Genomic DNA, 26808 nt, shown 5'->3' on the forward strand with positions numbered 1-26808 from the left:
GTTTACATAATAATGTGTATTTCTCTTTCTTCTTACAGTAAATTGTTGAAGACTACTTCGCAGTTTCCACTTCCTCTTGCTGTTGGTGTGATTGCTTTTGGGTCAGCACACTTATACAGGGTTCCATGCTTTGTCGTCATTCCTCTTTTACTCCATGCGTTATGTAACTTTATGTGAGATTGGATTTAAAGAATGGTAAAGATTATTTATGCCATTAGGGCCAGTAATAAGAAGGGAATGCACAGATCCATTAGTATGGACATCAAGATTCTTTGGAGAAGACAAGTCTATTTTTACAGTATTGAAAATAGGAAATTAGTTTTGTAATGCTTGAGGAAAGTAGTTGAAGCATGTTTTGTTTTGTGGTGTGGTGTCTGTGTAGTAATGATTTTTGGAAAAATTACTAAAAGGATATGGTAGCCGATATCTTGGAGAACTCTTCTGCACATCAGCTAATTGGGTTGGTTGATGATACCAGGGATCTTCTCCTAGAGACTCAGTAGATGCATCATTGTTTATAATCTCACCTCAAGCATTATGCTCTTGTTTCATAAAACTCTTCTGAAAAATGAGTTACTTTGTATTCACTTCAGTTTACATATTGAGAAATAAGTCTTAAAATGTTGGTGAAATTTACAAATGTTTGTTTTCTCAAAAGTGAGATAGTCCCGAAGAGTCTTTGGTCAGTTTTTGGCAACCATGGTGAACAAAGTAGATCTCTTGTTTTCTTATGTCTAAGAAAATGTAGCTTTGAATTCTGAGAAAGCATGTGTTCTCAGTAGCCAGCGTAAGATGGATGATAGAAATGTAATTCCAACTCAAAACTTAATGAAATTTTCTTGCTACTTTTCAAATACAAATCCTGTTTTGTATTGTTGGTGAATATTTAAAAAAAAAACAAAAAACTATCCATCGAGTCAGTTCTGACTCATGGTGACTCCATGTGTTTCAGGGTAGAACAGTGCTCCATGGGGTTTTCAATAGCTGACATGTTTTGGAAGTAGATCGCTAGGCCTTTCTTCCGAGGCACCTGTGGGTGGATTCAAATTATAAACCTTCTGGTTAGTAACTGAACACTTAACTGTACCACCCGGGGACTCTTTGGTGAGTATTAGGAGACTACCAAAGAGTTCTAAGTTTAAAGGTAAAGAAAATTCTCATAGATATTTACTTATAGGCATTGGAGTAGTTCAGTTGTTCAGACTATACCACTTCGTTTAATTTATTGCCCCCATGGTTGCCAAAAGTACCTCAGGTCATGATGAATTATTAAAAATAACTAAATTGCAGCAGTCAGAAACAACTCTAGGTTAGTACAATATTTATCTACTGTGAAAAAAAAGATCAGAATGGTCAAATGCAATACCATTTTTGGTTTATGAAATTATACTATTAATGGAATAATAGTAGACAAACTGTTACCCCATTAATAGTGTAAGTATAAACAGTATACCTGAATAGAGATTTTAGGCACAAGGTTTATCAGTGGAATCTTGATTTGCCCATGTTACTTCTAGGATTGCTATTTCACTAATAGAGACTTACATATCTGTTTCATTTCAGACTTCAGTTTATTTTTAACTACAAACAAGTAGGAAGTAGGTGGCGGAGCTCAGTAGAAGAGCATACTGTCTGCCTTAGGATAGAATAAACTCAGACTGAGGTACACCTGGCCCACTGCACCCTTCTTTGAGATATGTATACTGTGAATACTCAAAACCTCGAGTTAAAGTCCTAAAGTACTAGTGTTTTTGCGGTTGTACCTGTGGACTTACGTCCTTGTTAGTACCCAGCATGTCCTAGGGTACCGGTTTCATTTTATCTGCCATTGTGTCTGGACTCCATTAAAACCTCTCAGCTGCTACTGCCCGTCAAGGGTTACCCCACTTTACTGCTATAAAAGGTTACCCCCACTTCTCAGTTGTTTCTTAGGTCCTTGCTGTGTTGGCATCAGTTGAAGAAGGTCTTGCTATATTCTGAGAGTTTGATTTTTTTCAGATTTCGTTGTTGTCTTTCCCTGCTTCATACCTGTTGTTCATCATTCATATTTTCACTTACTGAGACCTTTAAGGAAACCCTGGAGGTGTAGTGGTTAAGAGCTACGGCTGCTAACGAAGAGGTCCGTAGTTTGAATCCACCAGGCACTCCTTGGAAACCCTGTGGGGCAGTTCTGCTCTGTCCTATAGGGTTGCTATGAGTTGGAATCGACTCGACAGCAATGGGTTTGGTTTTTTTGTTTTTGAGACCACTAAAGGGAAGTGATAACCTTATAGTAGACATAGCATACCAGGCTCTTAATTGTTTGAGAAGAGTAGCAAAAGGTAAATAAATTACAAAATGTTGATGTGTTCAGGACCGGAGAAGAAAGATTAGGTTATATACTTGCCCTTTTGCATACCACATATATATATTTAAGTATGGACGCATCTGCCTATGTTTGGCTATACATATACTCATAAACATCTTTTATACACGTGGTGTGTTTTCTTTTGTCATTGATATTCTACTTGTATCTCAAATTAGAGGTAGAATATATCACTTATCTGTTTCTGAATTTGGACTTAGGTCCAAATTTCTACAGAAAAAACTGTAGAAAATTCATTAATTTGGATCTTCTATTGACAGCCATAATCATTGTGTTTATGTGAACTAAAGCCTCCTTGTTTAGTCAGTACTAATCATGAATAAAATATAACAAGCTTCAGTTTCATTTGTCAGTAAGCAGCAACCTAGGCACACTAATTCTCACTAAAATATGAGTGTAATTATCATCAAAACCTAATGTCTTATTTATGCCAACAAAACATTTCATTTTAGGGGGCTACAAAAAGCTTTCTGATTAAACATTTTATGAACAATATTGCTTGGGTTTTTAACCATTGTATACATGAAGAAATGTATGTGTATATTTACATTCTAACAGGGTCTTCATAAAGTCCTGATGCACTTTTAAGCCTAAGTAACAACCACAGATGAGAAAAGTAGGTTCTGTCTGAAGATTAGCAAAATTTATGATTCTCTCACTTGAGAAAAGGAGAGCTGTTTTTTTTTTTTTAATTACGCATTCTTTCTATCATACCTGTAATTTATATTATTAGCTGGTAAAGCAGAATAGATTTATTAGCAGTGTTATTCAAAATAAAGGTTTTATTGGCAGTTAGGGATTATCTAATTCAGCAAACTTCTGAGCTCTACTGAGCCATTTTTATTTAGTAATTGCTGAGTTTTGAGTAAGTTTTGTGCTTATAAAAATTATTCCTAGATCCCTCTGTTGATAAAACTAGATCAAATATAGAATGGCAAGAAAAATACTGAGCACTTTCAGTGTTTCTAAAACCTCTTCTGGAGTTACTTCTATTATAATTTGAAACTAAGAACTTGTGAGAAATTGCTAATGCTCTTTTTTTCTGGGCCTTTTTCCTGTCAGGAGTTAAACTGGTTCTGCAACTCTTTTTTTGTTTATCACCCAGAACAAAAACTTTTAAAACGGTGGTCCTGAAGAACCCATTTGTGCCTGATTAACATTGATTTTGAGTTCTTCAATATATAGATCATGTATTGATTAATCTTTAAAATCATTTGCATATTTTGGTCTGATAAATTCATATGTACATAATAGAATAACATTTCTTGATTGAACTACACTCTAATATCCACCTGATTATACAGTAAGGAAAAAGTGATAAGAACTATATAGTAGGCCTAGTAAAAGTTCATTGTTGATCATCATATCACTCATGTAGACAGTATACATTTCCACCACACACAGAAATACATGTATGAGGCAGATTGTCTTGATTTATTATCTAGTTCCCATGCTTTTTTTTTTTTTTTAACTCTTCGGACTTCTCATTTATAGCATAGTGTGTTCAGTTCACTTTGCTGCTTATTAGTGGTCAAGTGAAATGAAAGCAGGTAAAACTCAATTTTCAATGTAGTTCTTGAAAGCTCTGGGAAAAACAGGAGACACAAAGATGATAAGGTAAACTAGAGCTGTTGATTTCTGAGTCCTGGGTACTTCAGTTAGTCTATATTCTCATCTTAGATACTATGCCTAAATCAGTGTAATGTCTTATTTTATTATTACTTTTTTTCATGTAAAACTTCTACAGTACTATATCTGAAATATTAGTAATTTATTACTAAAATCATTTGGGAAAAATAAAACATGTAGGACCTTCTATGACTAGGCATTTATTGATTATTTTTCATCATCACTTTTTCTTTTCTCGATATGTAGTGTTTGTGAACTTGTACATCATAGGAATTAGGATACCTTGTGAAGTTTATTGAGGAAGGTCAGTATGGAGAGCATGGCATTCCCCAGGATAACGGAAGCAATAAAATTATCTGTGTTATTATGAAATTATACAGAAAACTTCCTTGCCAAATAAGGTAAATACAGAAAATATTTTACAAAATAAGTGACATGATTGGGAGCTAAATTTTTATCCTAGTCTTTTCGAGCAAAGAACAACATTTTAAAATCTAATGGACTTTTATTTATACACATTATTCAAGCATTCTTTCATACTAAATTTTAACAAACTGAGGAGAAAAGTCTGAGGACTTCACACATTCTTTACTTTTAGTAGGAATTTATAGGAAAGAGAAGTCGGTCAGTAATCCAGATCCAAATATGTGTACTGTAAATGCTCATGAATTCACATTTTTTGAAAAATAAATTGTGAGTACAGAAGACTGAATTTTTTGTATATTAGTAACAGTTTTGAGAGCAGAATAAAATTTAGAAATATCCAAACATCTGCTTAGGAGAATTGTGAAAATAGACAAACGGTTATTCCATTAACAGTATGAATTTAAACAGTACACCTGAATTGAGAACATATGTCTTTCAAAAGTTAGGTTATATTCTAAGCTATATCTTGATTAAATTGTCAATACTTGGTAATTTTTAAATCAAGTACAGTACTCTCTTAAAGTAGCTTGGCATGTGAAGCTGCCAAAAATGTTTTGAAATACCAAGTAACCAGTTAATTTCTGATGGCTTTATATAGGACTTGATATATATGAGTAAGAATCATTCTGCACTCATTCTCCAGATTATAACTTTGAACATTTATGAAAAACTGTATATGGTGATATGTTTTGATTAGTGTAAATTTGTTTGCATATTTGAATCCTAATCTTAGTTTAGGAAGTCTAGAAGTAGCCGTTTTTGTAAAGTTCATATGCTATTATTTTTTAATATTTGGTTTTTAGTATTCGTATAGTAGTAATGTGACTAGTAAAAAATTATAAACAAAGTATAGAACTATTGTTCAAAAGCCTAAGTGCTGGGCGTATTTTGTATTTCATGTTGCACTTGCTGTGTTTCATATTGGACTTTTTACGTCCCTTTTTAAGGAAAAAAACGTATTTGAATTTTTTTTAGCATGAAGCTCAACATTGGGAACTGTTAAACTGTATTCATACGGTTAGCAAAACATTTTGCCACCAAAGCTAAATGAAACTGTGAAATACCTCTGGATATTTGTGCCAGTGCACTTTTCTTAGCATACTGAGGTAAAGCAAAAATAATCTTTTCAGTATTTTTCAGCTAGGACTTTAACAAATAAATCGTGAAAGCTTATGCTTCATACCCTAATTTTTCTTTGAAAATAAGGCTTATAGTATAGTTAACTCTATTTTGTTTGATTTCTGGAATACTGTTCTTGGATTGTTCATTTGAAGTATTCTACATATCTTGCATACAGATCTATTTTGTGAGGTAAGACCTTAATTTTTGTTGTATAGGGCCATTTTTAGTACAGGTGTCCCTCATTTATGTAACAGAAAGTTTACCATGGAATTAAAAAAAAATTGTTTTCTATATATTTCCATTCAGTCCCTTTATACTATCACATGTTTCACAAGGGGAAAATATTCACAGAACCTAATATATAGTACCATAAAGTGTAAAAAAAAAAAAATTAAATGCGTAGCTTAAAGGAAAACGTTGTAAAGTCAAGATGTTAATGGTAACATTAACAAGGTGTTACACTCATCACAGTAAAGCAGAAATATGATAAACTCAGAAACTGACTTGTTTATCTGCTTGAAATACTTTAATGTTTCCCCTGTAGAAACTCTCAAAGGGAATTTCAGTCCCTCATATTAAAGTTTTTTCCATCATTTAATGCCACGTATTATTTCTCTGCCCAGTAATGTTGAGGTAATTTACATAAGGAGCCTTGGAAGTGAAGAGGTAACACAGAAAGGCAAATATTAAAATGTTTGGCCTTGATTTAGTAATGGTTTAAGTCAGAGTTGACTCAACGGCAACGGATTTGGTTTGATTTTATCTAATTATCAATTGGTACCTATGGGTGATATTAGTAAAACAATGATGTCCAAGACCAAAAAATTCAGTGGACATTGATCTCTTAAAGAAGTTTGTCCTTTGTGTTGAATAACTTTATCCTAATTAGGAGATGCCTGTATTTGACATAATCAGTCATTCTTCATAATCAAGTATGTATTTGTTGGAATACTGGTAGAAATAAGCTCCCCCTCCTCCAATGCAGAAGAAAAAGAAAACTCTACTTTTTAATGTATATAACATAGGAAATTGTACTAAGTATTGACACTTTTTTAAAATGACTTAAATATATTATTTTGAAGTGATTGTATTACAGTTTTTAAACTTATGACTAACTATAAATGTAGCAATGTGCCCATGAGAAACCAGACCAAAATTGAATATATATCATCACTGTGACCTTGAACCTGTAGTCATTTGGGATAAAACAGATTGTGCCTTAAAATGATAAAGGAATGCCCTGCAGTTTTATAACTATATTTTACTATGGGTGGTCTTCTCAAATTGGCCCCAAATCCTTTTCTTCAAGGTTGGTGAAATAAGTTTTTTAAAAAGTTGACCCGTGTTTCCCTTAGTATTTGCAGAACTGTTGCTCTAGTGGCCTCTTTTAATTTCCAGAATTCTCATTTCAAATTAAAATTGGCTTAAACTCCATAGATGTAGGGAATCACGTTTGGCTGAAGTTTCTGAAAAGAATTTTTTTTGTTTTGGGAGAAGGGAGTGGCACCTCTGTTTTGAACTTATTACACTTGGAGAAATTAATCCTCAAAAGTAATGTTTCATTAATGAATAATTTATCAAAGATATCAATTCTTTCCTTAAACCTATACTCATTTTTCCTGACGTTATTGAGGCTTGTATTTGGTATGTATCAAATAAAGTTAGTTTACAATAATGGTTTTTCAGTAATTAAAATTAACTTATATTCATGTGGTATATTTTTCAACATTATTTTCCCCTGTGCTTCTTTTTCCTTTCTAATTAATTTTTAAGATATGAAGAGAGAACTGACTCCAATTTTTTTTTAATGTAAAGACTTTACATTTTAACTATGCTTATTTAAAAATAATAGATGTAATTTTTATTAAACTCCAAATTATCCTATTCATGGGGCACTCATGGTCCCTACTGAAACATGCCCACATCTCTGTGTACTTGGAGTTTATTTTATTTTTTAGTTTTCAGTTTCAGTTTTGAACATAAACTCAACATCTTTCTTTTTTCCCATTTCACCTTAACTACCTCCCCACCAAAGACAAAAAGATAAGTTTCTCTAAAAACATATAGAAAGAAAACATGTCTTTCCTTAAAGGATGAACAACTGAGAGGGAAATACTTTGGGGCAAGAGTATGTAATAAAAGAAAATAAATGGCTGTCAGCCTGCATCAATTTTTATCCCAGAGTTAAAAGTTTACAGAGGACAAACACTTAGTTATGCTGATATGGACTCAGTAATCATTTGTTTGCAAATTGATGGTTTTGTTCTCATCCAGAGAGTACAGTGGTTGGTAACAATACCTGACAGTGCAAAGGAATTTGTCCTGTAGAATATCTGAAAAATGATTGTCACCTTGCAGATGTTTTCATTCAAACGTGCATGATCTTCTCCAGTACTTTGTACAGTGTATAGTATACTAAGCACACGTGTAATTTTGTGTGTATTTTTTGTATGGTATAATTAACGTTATTACATATAACTGGTTGTAATTCACAAAAAAGTGCTACTTGTTGTATTCTGTAGAGTGTTGTGAATATTTTTACCTGTGTTTTAACATTATGGTGTAGGGTTTAGTAGATAAATATTTGCCTTCAGTCTCTGCTCAGGTATTAATGTGTAGCAATTTTTGGTGCTTTCTTTTTAATCTGTCATAATCTGGTGTTCTGAATGTTCAACAATAAATTTGATGAACAAGCATATATGGTGCTGAGATTGCTTACCAGTTCACATACTTTCCTTGATGCCATCTCTGGAAAAAACCTTCTATACAACATGTCTAACGTGAAAATAAATTAGAATGCCTAAGCATGGGACATAATGAACATGAAACTTCACACATAAATAAAGCAAGGTAAATACTAGTATTTTCCAACTTGGCATTTGTTAGCTACCTACGTGCATTTTTATGGACATTTCATGGTTCACATTCTATTTTAAGGAATTGTTCAGTTATGCTTCTCCCAGAAGCCATGCTTTCCACTTTCCTAACACTAACTTGATGTTTATTCCTGGCTGCCCAGTTTCCCAACTTAATTGAGAACGACTAAGGACATTGTTTATAAATACCAGGTCATCCCAAACTACTAGGTCTTTACAGGAGAAACCTGGGTGTCTGTTTTAACAAGTGCCCCCGAAAAGTAATTCCCAAACAAGTCAGTGAACATTGACCTGGTCAATAAAATTGACTTGCCTAGAGATCCTAGAAGCAACTAAAAAGACTGTCCTTAGAATTATAGGGTGCCAAAAGAGACACTAAGTAATTTAACATAGATCCAAACTTTATTACAGAACTGATGGGAGGGGTGCCTTAGATTAAAATGTGTTAAAATGCTTCTGACAATGAATATCTTCTTACATGTTCATTAGAACAAACTCAACTGGGTTTTCTGCTGAGGGTTGCACACAGCTGAAATCAAGGTGTTGGCCAAGGCTGCTACCTAGTCTGAGGCTCATTCAGGTTCTTGGCAGATTCAGTTCCTTGTCGTTGCAGGACTGAGGTCCCTGTGTTTTTGTTGGTTGTTAACCTGGGGCTGTTGTTACGACCTATAAAATGCCATGCATGCCCTACCACATGGCAGTTTGCTCCTTCAAGATCCACAGAGCACCCTAAAGGAAAATTGGTTGCTTGGACAATGATCTCCAACTTTTTTTGATTGCACACCCTTATTAATGAAAAAGTTTTGAGTTTTTTCCATAAACATAAGTTCTGTACTAATATGTAAATAGAAAACATAAAAGAATGTGATAAAGGTGACATTTTTAAATGTCTTGCTAATTATAATAGCTTTAAACTATCAGTAGCTGGTATGTCAAGGTGCAAAATACATTTAGGGCGATAGTGGATAAAATTTATTCTTCAAGTAATTTTGATAATTTTAATGGCGGGATGGCTTCTTACCAGTTCTGACTAAACTATCATTGTTTTAAATTCTTAATAAAGCTGATAAAGGAGTAAGAAAATGTCGGCACTGATATTTTCTTTTATTGGCTTGCACTACTAGTATTATTTTCAACCTGTGATTTCTTGGACAAAGTATTTTTAAGCTGCTTTTTCATTTTTTGATAGTTGTGTTAGTTAAAACTAGATAATATAGTAAGTACTTAATCCATGAATTCTTTAACTGGCTCACATAAACTGCAATGTTGCAACATGCTGAAAATAAACAAGCAAACAAAAACTAGTGGAGTATACCCTGTCAGCCTCCTGCATGCTACAGAATTCTCACTCTTGTCTCAGGATACATCCCAAACACTATGCATGAGGTGTGGCCATCTCTCATAAAGACTGAGCTTGTGAGGGCGTTAATGTCACCCCATGTATAAAATATTAGTATTTTATTTGTTAGCTCAAAAATATGAAAATGAATTATAATGTTTACATATACGATACACTAGAGTGTGCACACCCCTCTTTAGAGAAACATTAGGATGTATTTGGTAATCCTTTGAGGTTGCCTTTGATAGATTTCTTTATATTGATATTTGTTTATAGTACCCTGAAAGCAAAAATGAGGTTTCTGCAGCAGGAATAGGCTATTAATATTACTTACAGCAATAATCACATCAGTTTCCCATGTCTCACTCTTCCCCCTTGAGGGCAATGGGATAAGAGCTAGGTGGACCTCACATGTGCAAATGGGTGGGTTGCTTGGTTGGTGGGTTAGTTGATTTACTTTCGCACACACCACAGGAGAAAAACAAAAACCAAATCAGTTGCTATCAAGTTGATTGCAATTCGTGGTGACCACATGTGTGTCAGAGTAGAACTTTGCTCCATAGGGTTTTCAATGGTTGTGACCTTTTGGAAGTAGATCGCCAGGCTTTTCTTTTGAGGCACCTCTGGGTGGACCTGATTTGTCAACCTTTCAGTTAGTAACCTAGAGCTTAACTGTTTGTACCACCCAGGCAGTGCAGCGAACCCCTAAATTACGACTCTGGGAATTTATATAGGTTACTTTTGTCCCCCACCCCTCCCGAGAGAGGGAAAGAAACCTTTGCTCCCTAATATTTTATAATCCTTTAAAATGTAAACACATGGCTCCACCAAACAAGAGGCAAAGAGAAGAAGGTCATTGAAGAACAAAAGGGCACTCTATAGCCTGTCAATTTCCTTTGCTCAGAAGTCAGACCATGGAGAAATGTGAAAATATTCATGGAGCATTGTTTCCCTGATAGTCTCCAGGGAGTACAGAAATATTGCCTCATTGTCTCCTGTTAGAAATATTCAAATGTATTGAGAGTCTTCATCAGGTAGGGCAACTTAAATGTAATGATCTATAATCCTTCAGTTGTGACCTCTTGGGTGGGGAAGACGGGAACGAAACTGGTAGAAGAGACTTGGAAGTTCTAATATGAAGTTCGTAAAAGTTTTCTGAAAGCCCCTTTCTGTGTTAACCTTCACCTGGGACCTTACTGTACTCATTTTGGGGGATATCATGAACACAATTAAGATCTCTTCACATGTTGCCACGTAATGGCCTGCCTCAAATTTTCGTTTTTCCCGATCTTAGGTTCCATGACTGTACAGGAGGGAGTGGAGAATAGGTTTCCTGAATCTCCATTTTGTACTCTCTTCATTGTGTCGCCATACCTTACCGAATTAAATTAACTTTTTAAAAGACGTTTATTGCTCCAGTGAGACCATATGATGCTGTAAGATCTTTAGTTGCCAACATGAAAGTAACTGCAATCATTAATCCTACTTCCTAGAAGTAGGATTGCTGGATCATATGGTATTTCTATTTCTAGCTTTCTAAGGAAGCCCATATCATCTTCCAAAATGGTTGTATCGTTTTGCACTCCCACCAGCAGTGCGTAAGGGTTCCGATCTCCCTGCAGCCTCTCCAACATTTGTTATTTCCTGTTTTTGTTTTTTAATCGTGCCAGTAATGCCAAAGTGAGATGGTATCTCATTGTGGTTTTGATTTGCATTTCTCTGATGGCGAGTGATCGCAAGCATTTCCTCATGTGTCTGTTGGCCACTTGAGTGTCTTTTTTGGTGAAGTATCTATTCATTTCCTTTGCCCATTTTGTAATTGGATTATTTTGTCTTTTTGTTGTAGAGGTGTTGAATTTTTTTGCAGATTTTAGAAATTAGACCTTTGTGTGATTTGTAATAGTCAAAAATTTTTTCCCATTTTGTAGGTTCTCATTTTACTCTCTTGGTGAAGTCTTTTGAGAAGCATAAATGTTTAATTTTTAGAAGATCCCAGTTATCTAGCTTATTTTCTGGAGTCTCTGTGTTGTTGATTGTGGTTTGTATCCTGTTAATGCTGTGTATTAGGGCCTCTAGTGTTGATCCTATTTTTTCTTCTGTGAACCTCATAGTTTTGGGCTTTATATTTAGATCTTTGATCAGTTTTGAATTAGTTTTTGTATATGATGTGAGGTATGGGTCCTGTTTCGTTTTTTTACAAATGGACATCCAGTTTTGCCAGCACCATTTGTTAAAAAGACTATTTTTTCCTCATTTGATGGACTTTGGACCCTTGTGGAAGATCAGGTGACCATAGGTAGATGGATTTACATCTGGGTTCTCAATTCTGTTCCATTGGTCAATGTATCTGTCCTTGTACCAGTACCAGGCTGTTTTGACTACTGTAGCTGTATAGTAGGTTCTGAGGTCAGGTAGTGCAAGTTCTCCTACTTTATTCTTCTTCAGTAGTGCTTTACTTATCCGGGGCTTCTTCTCTTTTCATATAAAGTTAGTGATAAGTTTTTCCATCTCTTTAAAGAATGTTTTTGGTATTTGGATTGTCATTTTCTCAGTGTTGAGTCTACCTATCCATGAGCATGGTATGTTTTTCCATTTATGTATATCTCTCTTGGTGTCTGGCAGTAGTGTTTTGTAGTTTTCTTTGTATAGGTCTTTTACTTCCCTGGTTAGCTTTATTCCTAAGTATTTTATATTTTAGGGGCCATTATAAATGGTATTGTTTTCCTGCCTTCCTTTTCATTGTTCTCTTTATTGGTGTATAGGAATCCAACTGATTTTTGTATGTTTATCTTGTATCCTGCTCTTCTGCTGAATCTTTCTGTTAGTTTCAGTAGTTTTCTCGTGGATCTTCTGGGTTTTCTATGGATAGTATCATATCATCTGCAAATAGGGACAGTTTAACTTCTTCATTACCAATTTGGATGCCCTTTATTTCCTTGTCTTGCCTTATTGCTCTAGCTAGGACTTCGACCACAGTGTTAAATAGGAGTGGTAATAAAGGGCAATCTTGTCTTGTTCCTATTCTCAAGGGGAATGTTTTCAGCCTCTCTCCATTAAGAATGATGTTGGGCACTGAGTTTGCATAAAAAAATAGATGTCCTTTATTATGTTGAGAAATTTCCCTTCTATACCTATTTTATTGAGAGTTTTTATCAGGAATGTGTGTTGGGCTTTGTCGAATGCCTTTTCTGCGTCAATTGAGATGATCATGTGATTCTTTTCTTTCCCTTTGTTTATGTGGTAGATTATATTGATTGATTTTCTAATGTTAAACCATCCTTGCATACCTGGTATGAAGCCTTCTTGGTCATGGTGTATTATTTTTTTGATATGATGATGAATTCTATTGGCTAGAATTTTGTTGAAAATTTTTGCATCTATATTCATGAGAGATATTGGTCTGTAATTTTCTTTTTTTGTGGTCTTTCCCAGGTTTTGGTATCAGGGTTGTGCTAGCTTCATAGAATGCATTTGGAAGTATCATTTCCTTTTCTATGTTCTGAAATAGTTTGAGTAGTACTGGTATAAGCTGTTCTCTGAATGTTTGGTAGAATTCTGCAGTAAAGCCAACTGGACCAGGGCTTTTTTTTTGTTGGGAGTTTTTTTTATTACCTTTTCAGTCTCTTCTCTTGTTATGGGTCTGTTCAGATTTTCAACATCATTTTGTGTTAGTTTGGGTAGGTAGTGTGTTTCTAGAAATTTGTTGATTTCCTCTAGGTTTTCAAATCTATTGGAGTATAGTTTTTCATAATACTCTGTTATCATCCTTTCTATTTCAGTTGGGTCTCTTGTAATGTTCCCCATTTCATTTCTTATTTGTGTTATTTGCTTCCTCTCATGTTTTTGTTTTGTCAGTTTGGCCAGTGGTTTGTCGATTATGTTGATCCTTTCAAAGAATCAACTTTTGGTTTTATTGAATCTTTCTATTGTTTTCCTATTCTCTATTTCATTTTTTTCTGAACTGATCTTTATTATTTCCTTTCTTCTGGTGGCTGTGGGCTTCTTTTGCTGTTCTCTTTCTATTTGTTCAAGTTGTATAGCTAATGTTTTGATTTTGTCCCTTCTTTTTTGATGTGTGGATCTCTTGCTATAAATTGGCCTCTGAGAACTGCCTTTGCTGTGTCCCAGAGGTTTTGGTATGATGTGTTTTCATTCTCATTTGATTCTAGGAATTTTTTAATTCCATCTCTGATTTCTTCTATTACCCAGTGGTTTTCAAGTAGGGTGTTATTCAGTTTCCATGTAATTGATTTTTTTTCCTTGCTCTCCCTGTTGTTAATTTCTATTTTGATGGTGTTGTGGTCAGAGAAGATATTAGTTATTTCAGTATTTTGGATTTTCTTGAGGGTTGCTCTCTGGCCTAAGACGTGGTCTATTCTGGAGAACGTTCCATGTGCATTGGAAAAGAATGTGTACTTTGCAGCTGTTGGGTGGAGTGTTCTATGTATGTCTATGCGGTCAAGTTGGTTGATTGTGCCCTTTAGCTCTTCTTTATCTTTACTGAGTTTCTGTCTAGATATTCTGTCCTTTGCCGAGAGTGGTGTGTTGAAGTCTCCTACTATTATTGTGGAACTGTCAATTTCTCTTTTCAGTGCTGTTAGAGTTTGTTTTATGTGTTTTGGAGCCCTGCCTGGCATTGGGTGCATAAATGTTTATTATGGTTAAGTCTTCATGATGGATCATCCCTTTAGTCATTATATAATGCCCTCCTTTGTCTTTTATGGTGAATTTTGTTTTAAAGTCTATTTTATCTGAGATTTGTATTGCCACATCTGCTCTTTTTTGGTAGTTATTTGCTTGATATATTTTTTCCATCCTTTGGTTTTAATAAATTTACGTCTTTGTTTCTAAGGTGTGTCTCTTGTAGACAGCATATTGATGGATCCTATTTTTTTTATCCATTCTGTCACTCTCTATCACTTTATGGGTGCATTTAGGCCATTTACATTCAGTGTAATTATTGATAGGTGTGTATTATCGCTGTCACTTTGTAGTGCTTTTTTTTTTTCTTTGTGGTTCTGACATTTCTTTGTTCCTCTTACTGCCCTGTGCTGAGTTCCTTTTGTTTGTGGATTTCTTTTGCTTTTGTATATTTTGTTTTTATTGAGGCTTTATGTTTTTCTTCTTATTTCAGTGAGTAGGTTTGTTAACTTCCTTTGTGGTTACCTTGAAATTTACCTGTATCTTCCTAGGTTTAAACCAGTCTATTATTACTTTTTTTTTATTATTACTTGGTATTGCCTTGCCTTCCTCTCCGTTAGAAAGTTGTATATCTATGCCGTTTATTCTCTCTCTTATTGTTCTGACATTGTTGTCATTTACAGATTAACCTCTCTGGTCCCCTGTTGCAATTCTTTTGGTTTTGGAAAGTCCATAAGAGTTCATTTCCTAGGTTGGTATCTGGCTGGTACAATCTTGCGTCCTACATTCAGGCTGTGGTCTGATGTTGTTTGTTCTCAGACTGAAGGACTCCCATTAATAATTCTTGTAAGTTTGGTTTGGTTTTTACATATTCCCTTAATTTCTGTTTATCTGGAAATGTCCAATTTCACCATATTTGAATCAGAGTTTTGCAGAATGTATTATTCTTGGTGGCAATTTTTTCTTTCAAGGTCTTATATATGTCATCCCATTGCCTTCTTGCCTGCATGGTTTCTGCTAAATAATCAGAGCTTAGTCTTATTGTTTCTCCTCTGTGTGTGACTTTTTGTTTTTCTCTAGCTGCTCTCAGGATTTTTTTTCTGTCTTTGGTTTTAGCAAGTGTGATTATGATATGCCATGGTGATTTTCTTTTGGAGTCTATCCAATATGGGAGTTGTTGAGCTTCTTGGATGGTCATCTTTTCATCTTTCATGATATTAGGGAAGTTTTCTGTCAGCAATTCTTCAGTGATCCTCTCTGTGTTTTCCATTTTCTCCTCCTGCTCTGGAACCCTGATACTCGAAAACTTTTGCTTTTGGTTGTATCTCATGTAATTCTCATGGTTTCTTCATTTTTCTTTGTTCTTTTTTCTGATTCTCCCTCAGAGCTTTATGCAAGTATTTGTCTTCAGTTTCGCTGATCATGTCTTCCATCATTTCAAACCTGCTCCTCCACCCTTCTATGATACTGTCCATTTCTGAAATCTTATTTATTTTTTCAATTTCTAATTGTTGTTTTTGTATGATTTCTAGTTGTGAATTTATTTTGGCATTTTATTCCTGTACTATTTTCCTGAATTATCCCATTTTTTTGTCTGTATTTTCCATGAATTTGTCTGCCTTTTCCATGAATTTGTCTATTTTTTCCTCATTTTTGTCTTCTTTTTGCTTCAACTCTTGGATAGTTCTGAATATTAGAGATTTACATTCCTGTCAGGTAGTTCTAGTGCCTTTTCTTCTACTGGAAAGTCATCTGGTGTTTTATTTTGGATGCCTACTGAAACCATCTTGTACTTTTTGTTTTTTAATATGTTTTGATATTGTGTGCTGTCTTTGAGACATTCAGTAGTTATTTTCTTCATTTATTGATTGTAGATCTGTTTTTTTTGTCTTGCTTTTTTTGTTTTATTTGGTTGTGTCTAAGCAGGCAGGCTGTGGGTTTTTTGTTGTTTGCTTGTCTGTGGTCACAATATTTTTCACCTCATTGTCCAATGGGCAGGGCCAGTCACTCAGCTGTGATGCAGCAGGGCAGATCCAGCTGAAGGGGAGGGGTTGGAGTGGGTTGTTTGTGGCACATACTAGGGCCAACAGGGCGGGCCAGGGATCAGTGCTGGGCAGGTACCGGTAGGCCATGCCTGTTCTGCTCAGGGGTGTGATGTTCAGTGCACAGTGCAGATAGGCAGGAAAGAGGGGGGAGGTTGTTATGTGTGGAGCTAATACAGGTATGGGAAAGAGCAGGGAGATGAGAGTGAAACAGGAGCCAAAAACAAACAAATGAAAAAAAGAATGCTAAGGGAGCTTGCCATTGGAGTGGAGAGATGAGAAACTGAGAAATGGAGAAAACGGGGAAAAGAAAGAAAAGAAAAAACTAGATAAAAATTTGGAAAAAAGAAAGAAAAGAGAAGCCCCCAGAGGTCCCACTGGTGTGGCTATGAAGACTGAGGAAGTTGCTACCAGGCTGTGCAGTATAGCTTAGTTAGAGGGGGGTATAGATGTCACACAGTGCAGGTATTCAGGAGATAGGAAAAGAAGGTAAGTAAAGAGAAATGAGAACTTAGAAATGAAGGAAGACAGAAAGTAAAAAAGAAATGCACCCAGGAGCTGCACAGACTGGGGAAGTGGCTCCTAAGCCATGCAGTACAGTCTGGCTGGAAGGGACTCCCAAGCCACAAAAAGAAAAACAAACAAAACAAAGCAAAAAAAAAAAGCCCCGGGGAATCCCACCAGCATGGTGTCACAGGCCGGAAGAGTGGTTCCCCAATTGAGTGGTGCTTCACAGCCTTTCAAGAAGAAGCAAAGATTGTACACAGAGCCAGGTGTTTGAGAGAAAGGAGGGGGAGGTGGTTGGAGACGTGGAAGAAACCAAAAGAAATGGAAAAAAGCAACATCATCAACAGACAAATGGCACTTAGGGAGCTGGCCAGTGTGGGTGGGGCAAACCCAAGTGGCCCAGGGCCAAAGCAGTTGCCTTCTGGTCAAGAGACTGAAGCTGGCAGAAGCAGAGGAGGTCAAAGGGGCGGGGAGAAAGGGCAGGGGGTGAGAAAGAGTATATTGCTGTTTACCTGCTGGGAACTTCATGAACCCGCTTTCCTGTACTCCCTGTCTGCTGATTTCCGACGTGGGCAGGGCAAATCCAAGCAGCACAGATGCTGCACTTCCAGGCTGGCTAAGCCATTGCTGCCAGCCAGGAAGCACAGAGGTAGAGCAGCAGGGAGAGCAGAGGGGTAGGAAAGGGTGTATTGCTGGGTATCAGGTGCTCTGTCTCCTGTTGGGAGCTCCGTGAAGCTGCTTTCCCATGTTCCTTGTCTCGGACAGGAGTACAAGATGGTGAATCCATGCTGCATTAGCTGATTGGGAACCTCCACATATATCTCTCCTCTCTTTCTTTTCTCTGTCAGTTTCTTATTCCATTTGGTGTTTGGCTGAGTTCTTTATCTCTTCATTTGACACCTCAGGTTCCAGGAATGACATTTGCCTTTGTTTTACTTGGTTTTTCGGGTCTTTGCTGTGAAGGTATGGCATGGTGCTGCTGTCTATGGTGCCATGTTGGCCAGAAGAGCCTCTAGTCCTCTTTAAACTAAGTTTCAACTCATTGCTGAAATTGAATTTTACAACTTTTCTCTCTGCCTAATTAGGAACTTTTTTTTAGTTTACAAATTTCTATCAAATCCTCTCAGCTTAATGACATTATTATTTGTATAGAAAATACTCAAAAATATACAAAACAACTACTAGAGCTAATAAGTAAATCTTGCAAGGTCACAAAATACAGGGTCTGTCTTAGGGTGGGTTCCCTAGAGGAGCAAAACCAGTGAAACGTATAGAAAGAGAGAGAGAGAGAGAGAGAGAGAGATTTATCTCAGGAAAATGGTTCATGCAGCTGTGGAGGCTGGCAAGTCCCAAATCCATGCGTCAGGCATCAGGCTGGAGGCTTCTCCTGACTTGTGGTTGCAGGGGCTGATGAACCCAGCTGCTGGCTCACGGGGTTTCGGGAGCTGGATTTCCCAAAATCTGCAGGTTAGGCATCAGGCTGCTGGCTCACATCCCAAGAACTGGAGGTCAGAGAATGATGAGTTGGATGTAAGATCCAAAGTGCTCAAGCTTTGCCAGAACATCTGTATATATTGGATGCAGCCCACACTCCAAAGGAAACTCCCTTTTCAACTGATTGGCTGCTCACACCAGTTCACAAAACAGAGGATGAGTACATCATTATATAACTGCCAAACTACGTCATTACATAGCTGCCAAACTACTGCCCAGCCAACCTGACACACAGTGGTAACCATCACAAGATCAATATACAAAAAAAATTATATTTTTATATAAAAGCTCAAGCAATTATAAAATGAATTTGTTTTTAAATGCAATTTACATTAGCACAAAAAAGACACTTAAGAATAAATTAAAATATGTGCAATACATCTACACCAAAAGCTACAAAATACAGTTTAGAGAAATTTTTAAAGCCCTAAAATTAGTGGAGAGAAATACTGTATTCATTTATTGGAAGGCTAGTGTTACAATGTCAATGCTTTCCCAAATGATACGTAGCTTAAATGCAATCTCAATCAAAATCTCAGCAGATTATTTTTGTAAAAATTTACAAGCTGATTTTAAAAGTTATATGGGAAGCAAAGGAACTAGAATAGCTAAAACAGTTCTGGGGAAAAAAAAGAGCAAAGTTGGAGGATTCATACTACCTGATACCTAGACTTGCTAAATAAACCTACTGTAATCAACAAAGTGTAGTTGGTGAAAAGATACATCAACGGAAGAAAACAGAGACATTTATGGTCAATTGATTTTCAACAAAGTTGCCAAAACGTTCAAAGGGAAAATTAAAGCCTTTTTAACAAATAGTTCTGGAGAAACTGCATGCCTCTATGGAGGGGGGAGACACCTTGACCCTCCCTCACAGCATGCACAAAAATTAATTTGCAATAAATCATAGATCTAAATGTAAAAGCTAAATTATAAAACTTGCAGAAGAAAATATAGGAGAATACTTTGTGGCATGATGGTAGCCAAGGTGCTTAGTCAGAATAAAGAAAGCAATAACCATAAAAATTAGTAACTTACACCTCATCAAAATGAAAAACTTCTGCTCATTAAAAGGCATCATTAAGAAAATGTATAGGCAAACTACCAACAGAGAGAAACATTAAGAAAATGTATAGGTAAACTACCAACACAGAGAAACATTAAGAAAATGTATAGGCAACCTACCAACAGAGAGAAACATTAAGAAAATGTATAGATAAACTACCAACAGGGAGAAACATTTTTGACAAAGGATTTGCCTTCAGAACATATATAAAAGACTTCCACAACTCAATAATAAATGTCAAATAAGCCAATTTTTAAAATGGAATTTCTAAAAGTGGAAGTCTACAAGTAGCATTTTTAGCAGAAACCTAGAATGTCCTTACTGCTACTTGGAAGCATGGTATTGTTGAAGATTATTATTGAAGGATTAGGGCAAAATAATTTCTGCTACTGAGATTTCTCTTGGATTTCCCCAGGGCCAGACAAATCACTTACGGAATGTAGTTTTGAAGGAATGGTAAAAAGTTGCTAATTATTCTATGTTATTTAAAATAATTGGATAACATCGTATGCCCCTAGAATACTAAAGAGCTCCCAGAATTCTAGGGACTAACAATCATTTTTAGAGGAACTGTTTTTGGTTTTAGGTTTTGTTTTTTTTTTTTTTTAATGGTAAAAGCTCACTGGCTGTATTTCAGAGCTCAGAATTGATGAACAGCACTAAGAAAGACAATCATTTGCCCAATTTTCCAAAAAAAATCCAAAGAAATACCCATTGAATTGTCTTCAGTTTTCCCCTTCTCTGAAACTACTGCCCTTTTTCATATAAAATATGTGTTTGGAAACGTAGGTGGTGTTTTAAGAATGATGTGTGGTCAGTCTTCTAGGTACTTTATTATGTGTTCTATTACAAATCCGCCAGGCGCTCCTTGGAAACTCTACGGGGCAGTTCTACTCCGTCCTATAGGGTCGCTATGAGTCGAAATCGACTCGACGGCACTGGGTTTTTTATTACAAAATTAATGTGACTCAAGCATATGGTCTTCTCTAATTTAATAGTATGAGATGGAGCCTTTTCTCATCCCTTCTGTTTTAAAAGGACATTTTACAATATAGCTTTACTCATGTAAATCCCAAGTTTCATAATAGACATTTCAACCCAAATCCATTTTGCATTTTGAGTTGGATGACAGAAGAAGCTCAGTCTTTCTCAAAAGGGGATAAAGAATTTGGATCCTGCTTCTAGGTCTGTCTACAGTGCAGTGTGTTCAGTAAAATCTAAATCAGTTGTTTTAAGTCATAGGTCTTCCGCCTCCATGGCTGGCCTGACATCCTTATATTAGCTTTCTGTGACTGCTATAACAACTTCCACAAATTGGTTGGCTCGAAATAACAGACATTTATTCTCTCACACCTTTGGATGCCAGAAGCCTGAAATCAGTATCACTGGGATGAAACCAAGGTGCCTACAGGGCCACGCTCCTTCTGGAGGCTCCAGGGGAGAATCTATTTCTTGCCTCTTCTGGCTTCTGGTGGCTGTTGGCATTTTTTGGCTCTTGGCCACATCACTCCAGTCTTCAAGGCCGGTATCTCCTAATCTCTCTGTGCTCTGTCTTTTTATCGTCTTCTCTGATTATATCAAAGCTTCCTTTGCATCTCTTATAAGTACATTTGTGATTACATGTTAGGGCCTACCAGATAATCCAGGATAATCTTCTTATCTCAAAATCCTTAAATTAATTATATCTGCAAAGACCTTTTTTCCCAAATAAGTTAACATTTATATGTTCCATTGGTTAGGACTGGTATCTGGGGAGGGGAGCATTTTTTTCAGCCTACCATATCCCTAATGCCTCAGATTAGTTTGGGTGGTAGATATCCTAGGCACCCCAAATCCTGAGAGAGAGTCTAAAGTTGAAATCTGCACTCCCAGGATCATCTCAGAACCCTGTCATAGGATTCTTGTTCATACATTTCCTATTTTGGATCCTGAGGCCTACAAAAGTCTAGGCCCAAACTCTTAAAGGAACAGGTTTAGGTTTATACTAAGAAATATGCTAGGAAACTAGTCTTGAAAACTTAACCTCTCTTACAACTTCCTTTTCCCACATCACCCCCAATGTATAAAATGAGAAAGTATGGCCTGTATTTTAGAGTCCTCAAAATTAATAATGGTATTAATCACTTAGTAGACAGCCTGGCACATCTTAGGTATTCAATAAATACTACCCTGTTATGGGTTCAATGTGTCCTCGCAAAAGGTGCATTCAAGTCCTATCCCCTATACCTGTAAATATGACACTGTTTGGAAAAAGGGATTTTTCTTATGTTAATGAAGTCAGATCGAAGTAGGGTGGATGCATAAACCTAACCTCTTCTGAGTAGTGTCTTATAAAAAGTGCACAATAGACACAGACACACAGGGGGAGGTGCCATGTGAAGATGGAAGCAGATCAATCTAAAAGCCCAGGAACTCCAAGGGTTGCCAGATATATGATGATGAGTCAGAAATACAGATACATATTTAAAAGCTATATAAGGAGAGGAGAGAACTCTCGAGGCACTCTTCACTGACAACTAGAGGGAGAATGATTCATAGGAGGGTATGAGCAGAGAGACCCAATGGGTCTTTGAGTTTCTGGATAACTACATGGTGGAGTACACTGAATAGGGTTAACAGCTTCTGTATCCCTGGAGAAAGCCAGAAGGACTGCTTTGGTTCTTAAAGGATGGGACCAAGTTGTACCAGGAATGGTCGTTCTTGATGTTCTGAAGGTCCTTTAACTTTTACATTAGGAAGCCTTTATTATACAAAAATTATTATTATTGTACTTTAGATGGTAAACAGTGCCATGACAAGTCAACACTCTCCCTTCGCAACCCTAGGTTCCCTGTTACCAGCTTTCCTGTTCCCCCCTGCCTTCTAGACCCTGCCCCAGGGCTGGTGTGGCCCTTTAGTCTTGTTTTGTGCCATGGGCCTGTTCAATCTTTGGCTGAAGGGTGAACCTCAGGAGTGGCCTCATTACTGAGCTGAAAGGGTGTCCGGGGGCCATACTCAGTGTTTCTCCAGTCTCTGTCAGGCCAGCAAGTCTGGTCTTTCTTTTTGAGTTAGAATTTTGTTCTACATTTTCCTCCAGCTCTGACTGGGACCCTCTATTGTTATCTCTGTCAGAGCAGTCAGTGGTGGTAGCTGGGCACCATGTCATTGTACTGGACTCACTCTGGTGGAGGCCATGGTAGATGTGGTCCATTAGTCCTTCGTATTAATCTTTCCCTTGTGTCTTTAGTTTTTTTCACTCTTCCTTGCTCCCAAAATGGTGAGACCAGTGCAGTATCCTAGATGGGCACTCACAGGCTTTTAAGACTTAGGCAGTATTCACCGAAGTAGAATGTAGAACATATTGTTTATAAAATATGTTATGCCAATTGAGCTAGATGTTCCCTGAGACCATGGTTGGATATGGACTATTTCTTATAGGCTGGGTTTCTCCACGTGAGTTATCTCAGAACATGGACAAACATCTCTGCCCCACCCTCTCAACTCCAGAACAATTAAAAGAGAAAGGTATGTGTGGCCATAAACAGTGCCACACCGCCCCCTTTTCCATTGATTTGTGTACAACAGCTGGTTCAAATATTAATTTGCACTTTACTAGCCGGAATCAACTCGACGGCACTGGGCACTGGGTTTTTGGGTTAGTCCATTGAATATTCAAGTCAAATCAGACATTTATTGGCCACCTACAATTATCTCTCCCCTCCTTATTAACATAGAACATTACGTAAATTAAAAATATAACAAGTCTTAAATTTTAAAAGAACATTACAAGAATCTATCTACACACAAATTTTACCTAAGGAATTATAAATTCCATAAACTTTTGCGATATGCCTATATAATGCCAATGATTATGCCAAGCTCTAAAGGATCAATGATAAAAATTCACAGTGGCTACTTCAAGGAGCTCACCTGTGGACAGTTAAACAAGTGGATGAAGCAAATAAAGTTACCCTAAGTCAACATTGTAAGTGCCATGGAAGTATGAACACAGAGCTATTGTAATGACTAAAAGATTTCTTTTTATTAGAAGAAATGACAGTTGAGCAGAGCCTAGAAGGACAAGAAGCTATGAGGGCATACAAGCATTGGAAAAGGCATTCCAGACAGAAGTAACAGCAAGTTCAAAGGCCCTGAGGTATAAGTGTGTATGGTGTTTATGGGAGAGGGTAAGAAGGCTGGAAAGGTAGGATTGTGTCATATTGGGGGCTTTTATATCACGATCAAGAGTTTAGACTTTACCTTATGAGCATCAGGAAGCCACTAGAGATAGATGGATATGTTGCTAGTTGGATTTTCCTTAGCAGCATGACCCTGTCTCTGCTTCAGGGTCAATTAATTGCAAAGCTCTGGTGACACCAATCCTCTCAAAACCTCTCTGCTACAAAAACAAATGGCCAGCTGAAAAGCTGTTTACAAAGTCCTAAGAAATGATTTAGACTTCTATATTTTAGGAGAATTTCTTTACTTATTTCTTATGATTTTGGAGATATCAATACGGTCTGAGATGACACAAAGAATTGGGAACCTGGTTCTGAAATCCAAGTTTTGAAAATCTGGTTAATATCTTAATTGCTGGATGAATCTAAATGTCTAGTTTCTTGCTAGGTTTCTTGCAGCTGGCTTTAACTCAAATACAATCAGGATTTTTACCTTTAGTTGCCTCTGGGCTTCTTAGTAATGTAGAAATAGCTTGTACTCATGTTTTGGGAAGACTGGTGGCAGGGAGGCAGACAGTCCAGAGGAGGAACCATGGGAGGAAGGGAGGCTAATTAAGAGGCTGCTTTTGCGGTGGTTCCAGGCAGTGATAAGGAAGACATGAACTCAAGCAAGCCAGGCTAGACTTGAGAGTAAACACTTTCAAGGAAGGATGGCCACTCCCCCTGCCCCTTAGGCCTTGTCCTCTTTCGTTTATGGGCCCGTGCTTCTGAAATAGACTCACACTATGGAGGTGTTTGAGACTGTCATGTTCCCTTTTTTTTTTTTTAACTTTGTCTGACTCTAAACCCAGATCCCAATGTGGGAGGGAAGGAATCCAATTTCAGTGACCTCTGGGCCTTCCCTTGCCTCCCCGAGGTTTCACAGGATGTGGGAGTTTATGTGGTCCCAGGATATGAGGGGTGAGCCTCTGTTCTCCAGTATATTGTGGTCACTGTTGGTCCCCTGAAACTCAACAGCTCTTTGCTTCTCTTCTGTGCAAAGCAGGAGACTCATCTTGTTTCTCCCCTCTTCTTCTCTTTAGTCCACCTTCAAACTGAAATCTTCCCTCTGCCACAAAAAGCAGTTTTTATTGCTCTGAGCAGAAAGCTGTCTGGCTTACTCTATTAATCATATGAGCAACCTTTCCCTTATCTTTGAAGTTCTAATCACAACCAAAGACTCAGTCAATAAATGCACAATAGTTTTTCCTTTCCCTTACTCAGGCCAGGAGGAAGAAAAAGGAGACTGAATTTTATGTCCTTGTTCATGATAACAGTTACGTAACGGTATCAGCTCCATCTTCTTCCTCATTGAGGCAGGAAGGACTTGAAAAGGTTATACAGTTCAACAGAAATGGTAGTTTTAAAATGCCTCTTTACCTCCCACAATATCTTCTGCCTTTGGCATCCTTTTCTCACTATTAGTCATGTTTTAATTTACAATCTAATATAAAATTTAAACTTGATTAACATATTTAATGGTTTTCATTTCTGCTTATGTCCCTGTGCTGAGTATTCTATTTTCCTCCAGATTTCTCACTGAGGAATGCCAGCAAAGAACTTCATTCAGGTGCCTCTGGATGTGGAAGAGCCTTTTTTGCCTGTAATGTCTCAAGTGCTGCTTTTATGAATGCTCTGACTTAACGAGAGGGCCAAATAGGATCATTAAAATCAGAAAGAAATGGTTTTGAAACCTGAAATATCCTGTTTGTTTGTTTTTTTTTTGTTTTCTCTCTCTTTTGATTGCATCTATCAACCAAATAATTGCAAAATATCTACTTAGTGACCAGAAGAACTAGATGGCACCCAGCTACCACTACCTACCACTCTGACTAGGATCACAACAGAGGACCCCAGAGAGAGTGGGTGAAAAACTGTAGAACAAAAAATCAAAAGACCAGATTTATTGATCAGACAGAGACTGAAGGAACCCCTGAGACTACGGCCCTAAGACAGTCTCTTGAACTGGAACTGAAGCCATTCCTGGAGATCGCCGTTCAGCCAAACCACAGACATGCCCATAAAATAAACAATAACACCCGAAAGGAATGTATTCCTTAGAACAATCAATAATACAAGATTAAAAGGGGCAACATTTGCCCCAAAGCAAAGACAAGAAGGAAGGAGTAGAAAATCAGGACCAAAAAAAAAAAAAAAAATGGGGAAATTAGTATTAGGATGGAAATGGGGAGAGTGCTGACATGGTGGGGAATGAAACCAACGTCATGGAACACTTTATATCAGACTATTGAATGCGAAACTAATTTGCTCTGTAAACCGTCACCTAATGCACAATAAAAATTAAAAAAAAAAAAAGAATTTACTTAGTGCTATATTAACACATTCTGAAGAAATTATCACCACTAGTTTCATTAAATGAGGAAAGGGGTAACAGTTTTTCCTTTAAAAACAGACCAGAAATTTAAAACAATTACTTTACTTAAATATGTAATTACTTTAGCAGTCAGGAATACTCCAGTCTTACTGAAGAAGGCCGTAATACGTGTTACTTTTAGTCCGTTGTTCCTTTGAGAAGTTATAACTATTTCTTAAATGGGTACCTCTTTAAAAGAAGAACAAATGAGCTGTGTTTTCTTTACAAACAGAACTAAAGTTAGAAATTATTCATAGCTAAGTGGCTATGGAAATTTATTCTGAATTTATTCAGTCTTTCATTTTAAAAAGTATATTGTCTATGTATTGGGCTTTATACTCAGCACTAAGAATCTAAAGAGTTTACAGTGCAGTGATGTTACAAGAATCTCACTAGCAATTTAATAGTTCAATATTATTGCCAAAAACCTGTTGCTGATGAGCGGATTCCAACTCATAGCAATACTAAAATACAGAGTAGAACTGCCCTATAGGGTTTACAAGGAGCAGCTGGTAGATTCGAACTGCCAGCCTGTTGGTTAGCAGCCAAGCTCTTAACCACTGTGCTACCAGGGCTTCTCAACATCATTGTTGTTGTTGTTAGGTGCCATCTAGTCCGTTCCGACTCATAGCAACCCTATGCACAGCAGAAAAAAACACTGCCCAGTCCTGCGCCATCCTCACAATCTTATGCTTGAGGCCATTGTTGCAGCTACTGTGTCAATCCCTCTC

General features: G+C 36.9%; 1 protein-coding gene across 4 annotated transcripts in view; it reads left to right on the top strand.

Moving 5' to 3' along the window:
• The window catches only part of PGAP1 (post-GPI attachment to proteins inositol deacylase 1), a 71726-nt gene extending 62607 nt beyond the window's left edge, over nt 1-9119 (top strand). For all 4 annotated transcript variants that reach the window (XM_003406156.4, XM_023542627.2, XM_023542622.2 and 1 more), the window contains one exon: nt 39-9119. In XM_003406156.4, the coding sequence (XP_003406204.1) occupies nt 39-177 (139 nt within the window). In that variant the 3' untranslated portion in view covers nt 178-9119. The remainder of the gene's footprint in view (nt 1-38) is intronic.
• The last annotated feature ends 17689 nt before the right edge of the window (nt 9120-26808 follow it).

Source organism: Loxodonta africana, chromosome 6, assembly GCF_030014295.1.
Source record: "Loxodonta africana isolate mLoxAfr1 chromosome 6, mLoxAfr1.hap2, whole genome shotgun sequence".
Taxonomy (NCBI): domain Eukaryota; kingdom Metazoa; phylum Chordata; class Mammalia; order Proboscidea; family Elephantidae; genus Loxodonta; species Loxodonta africana.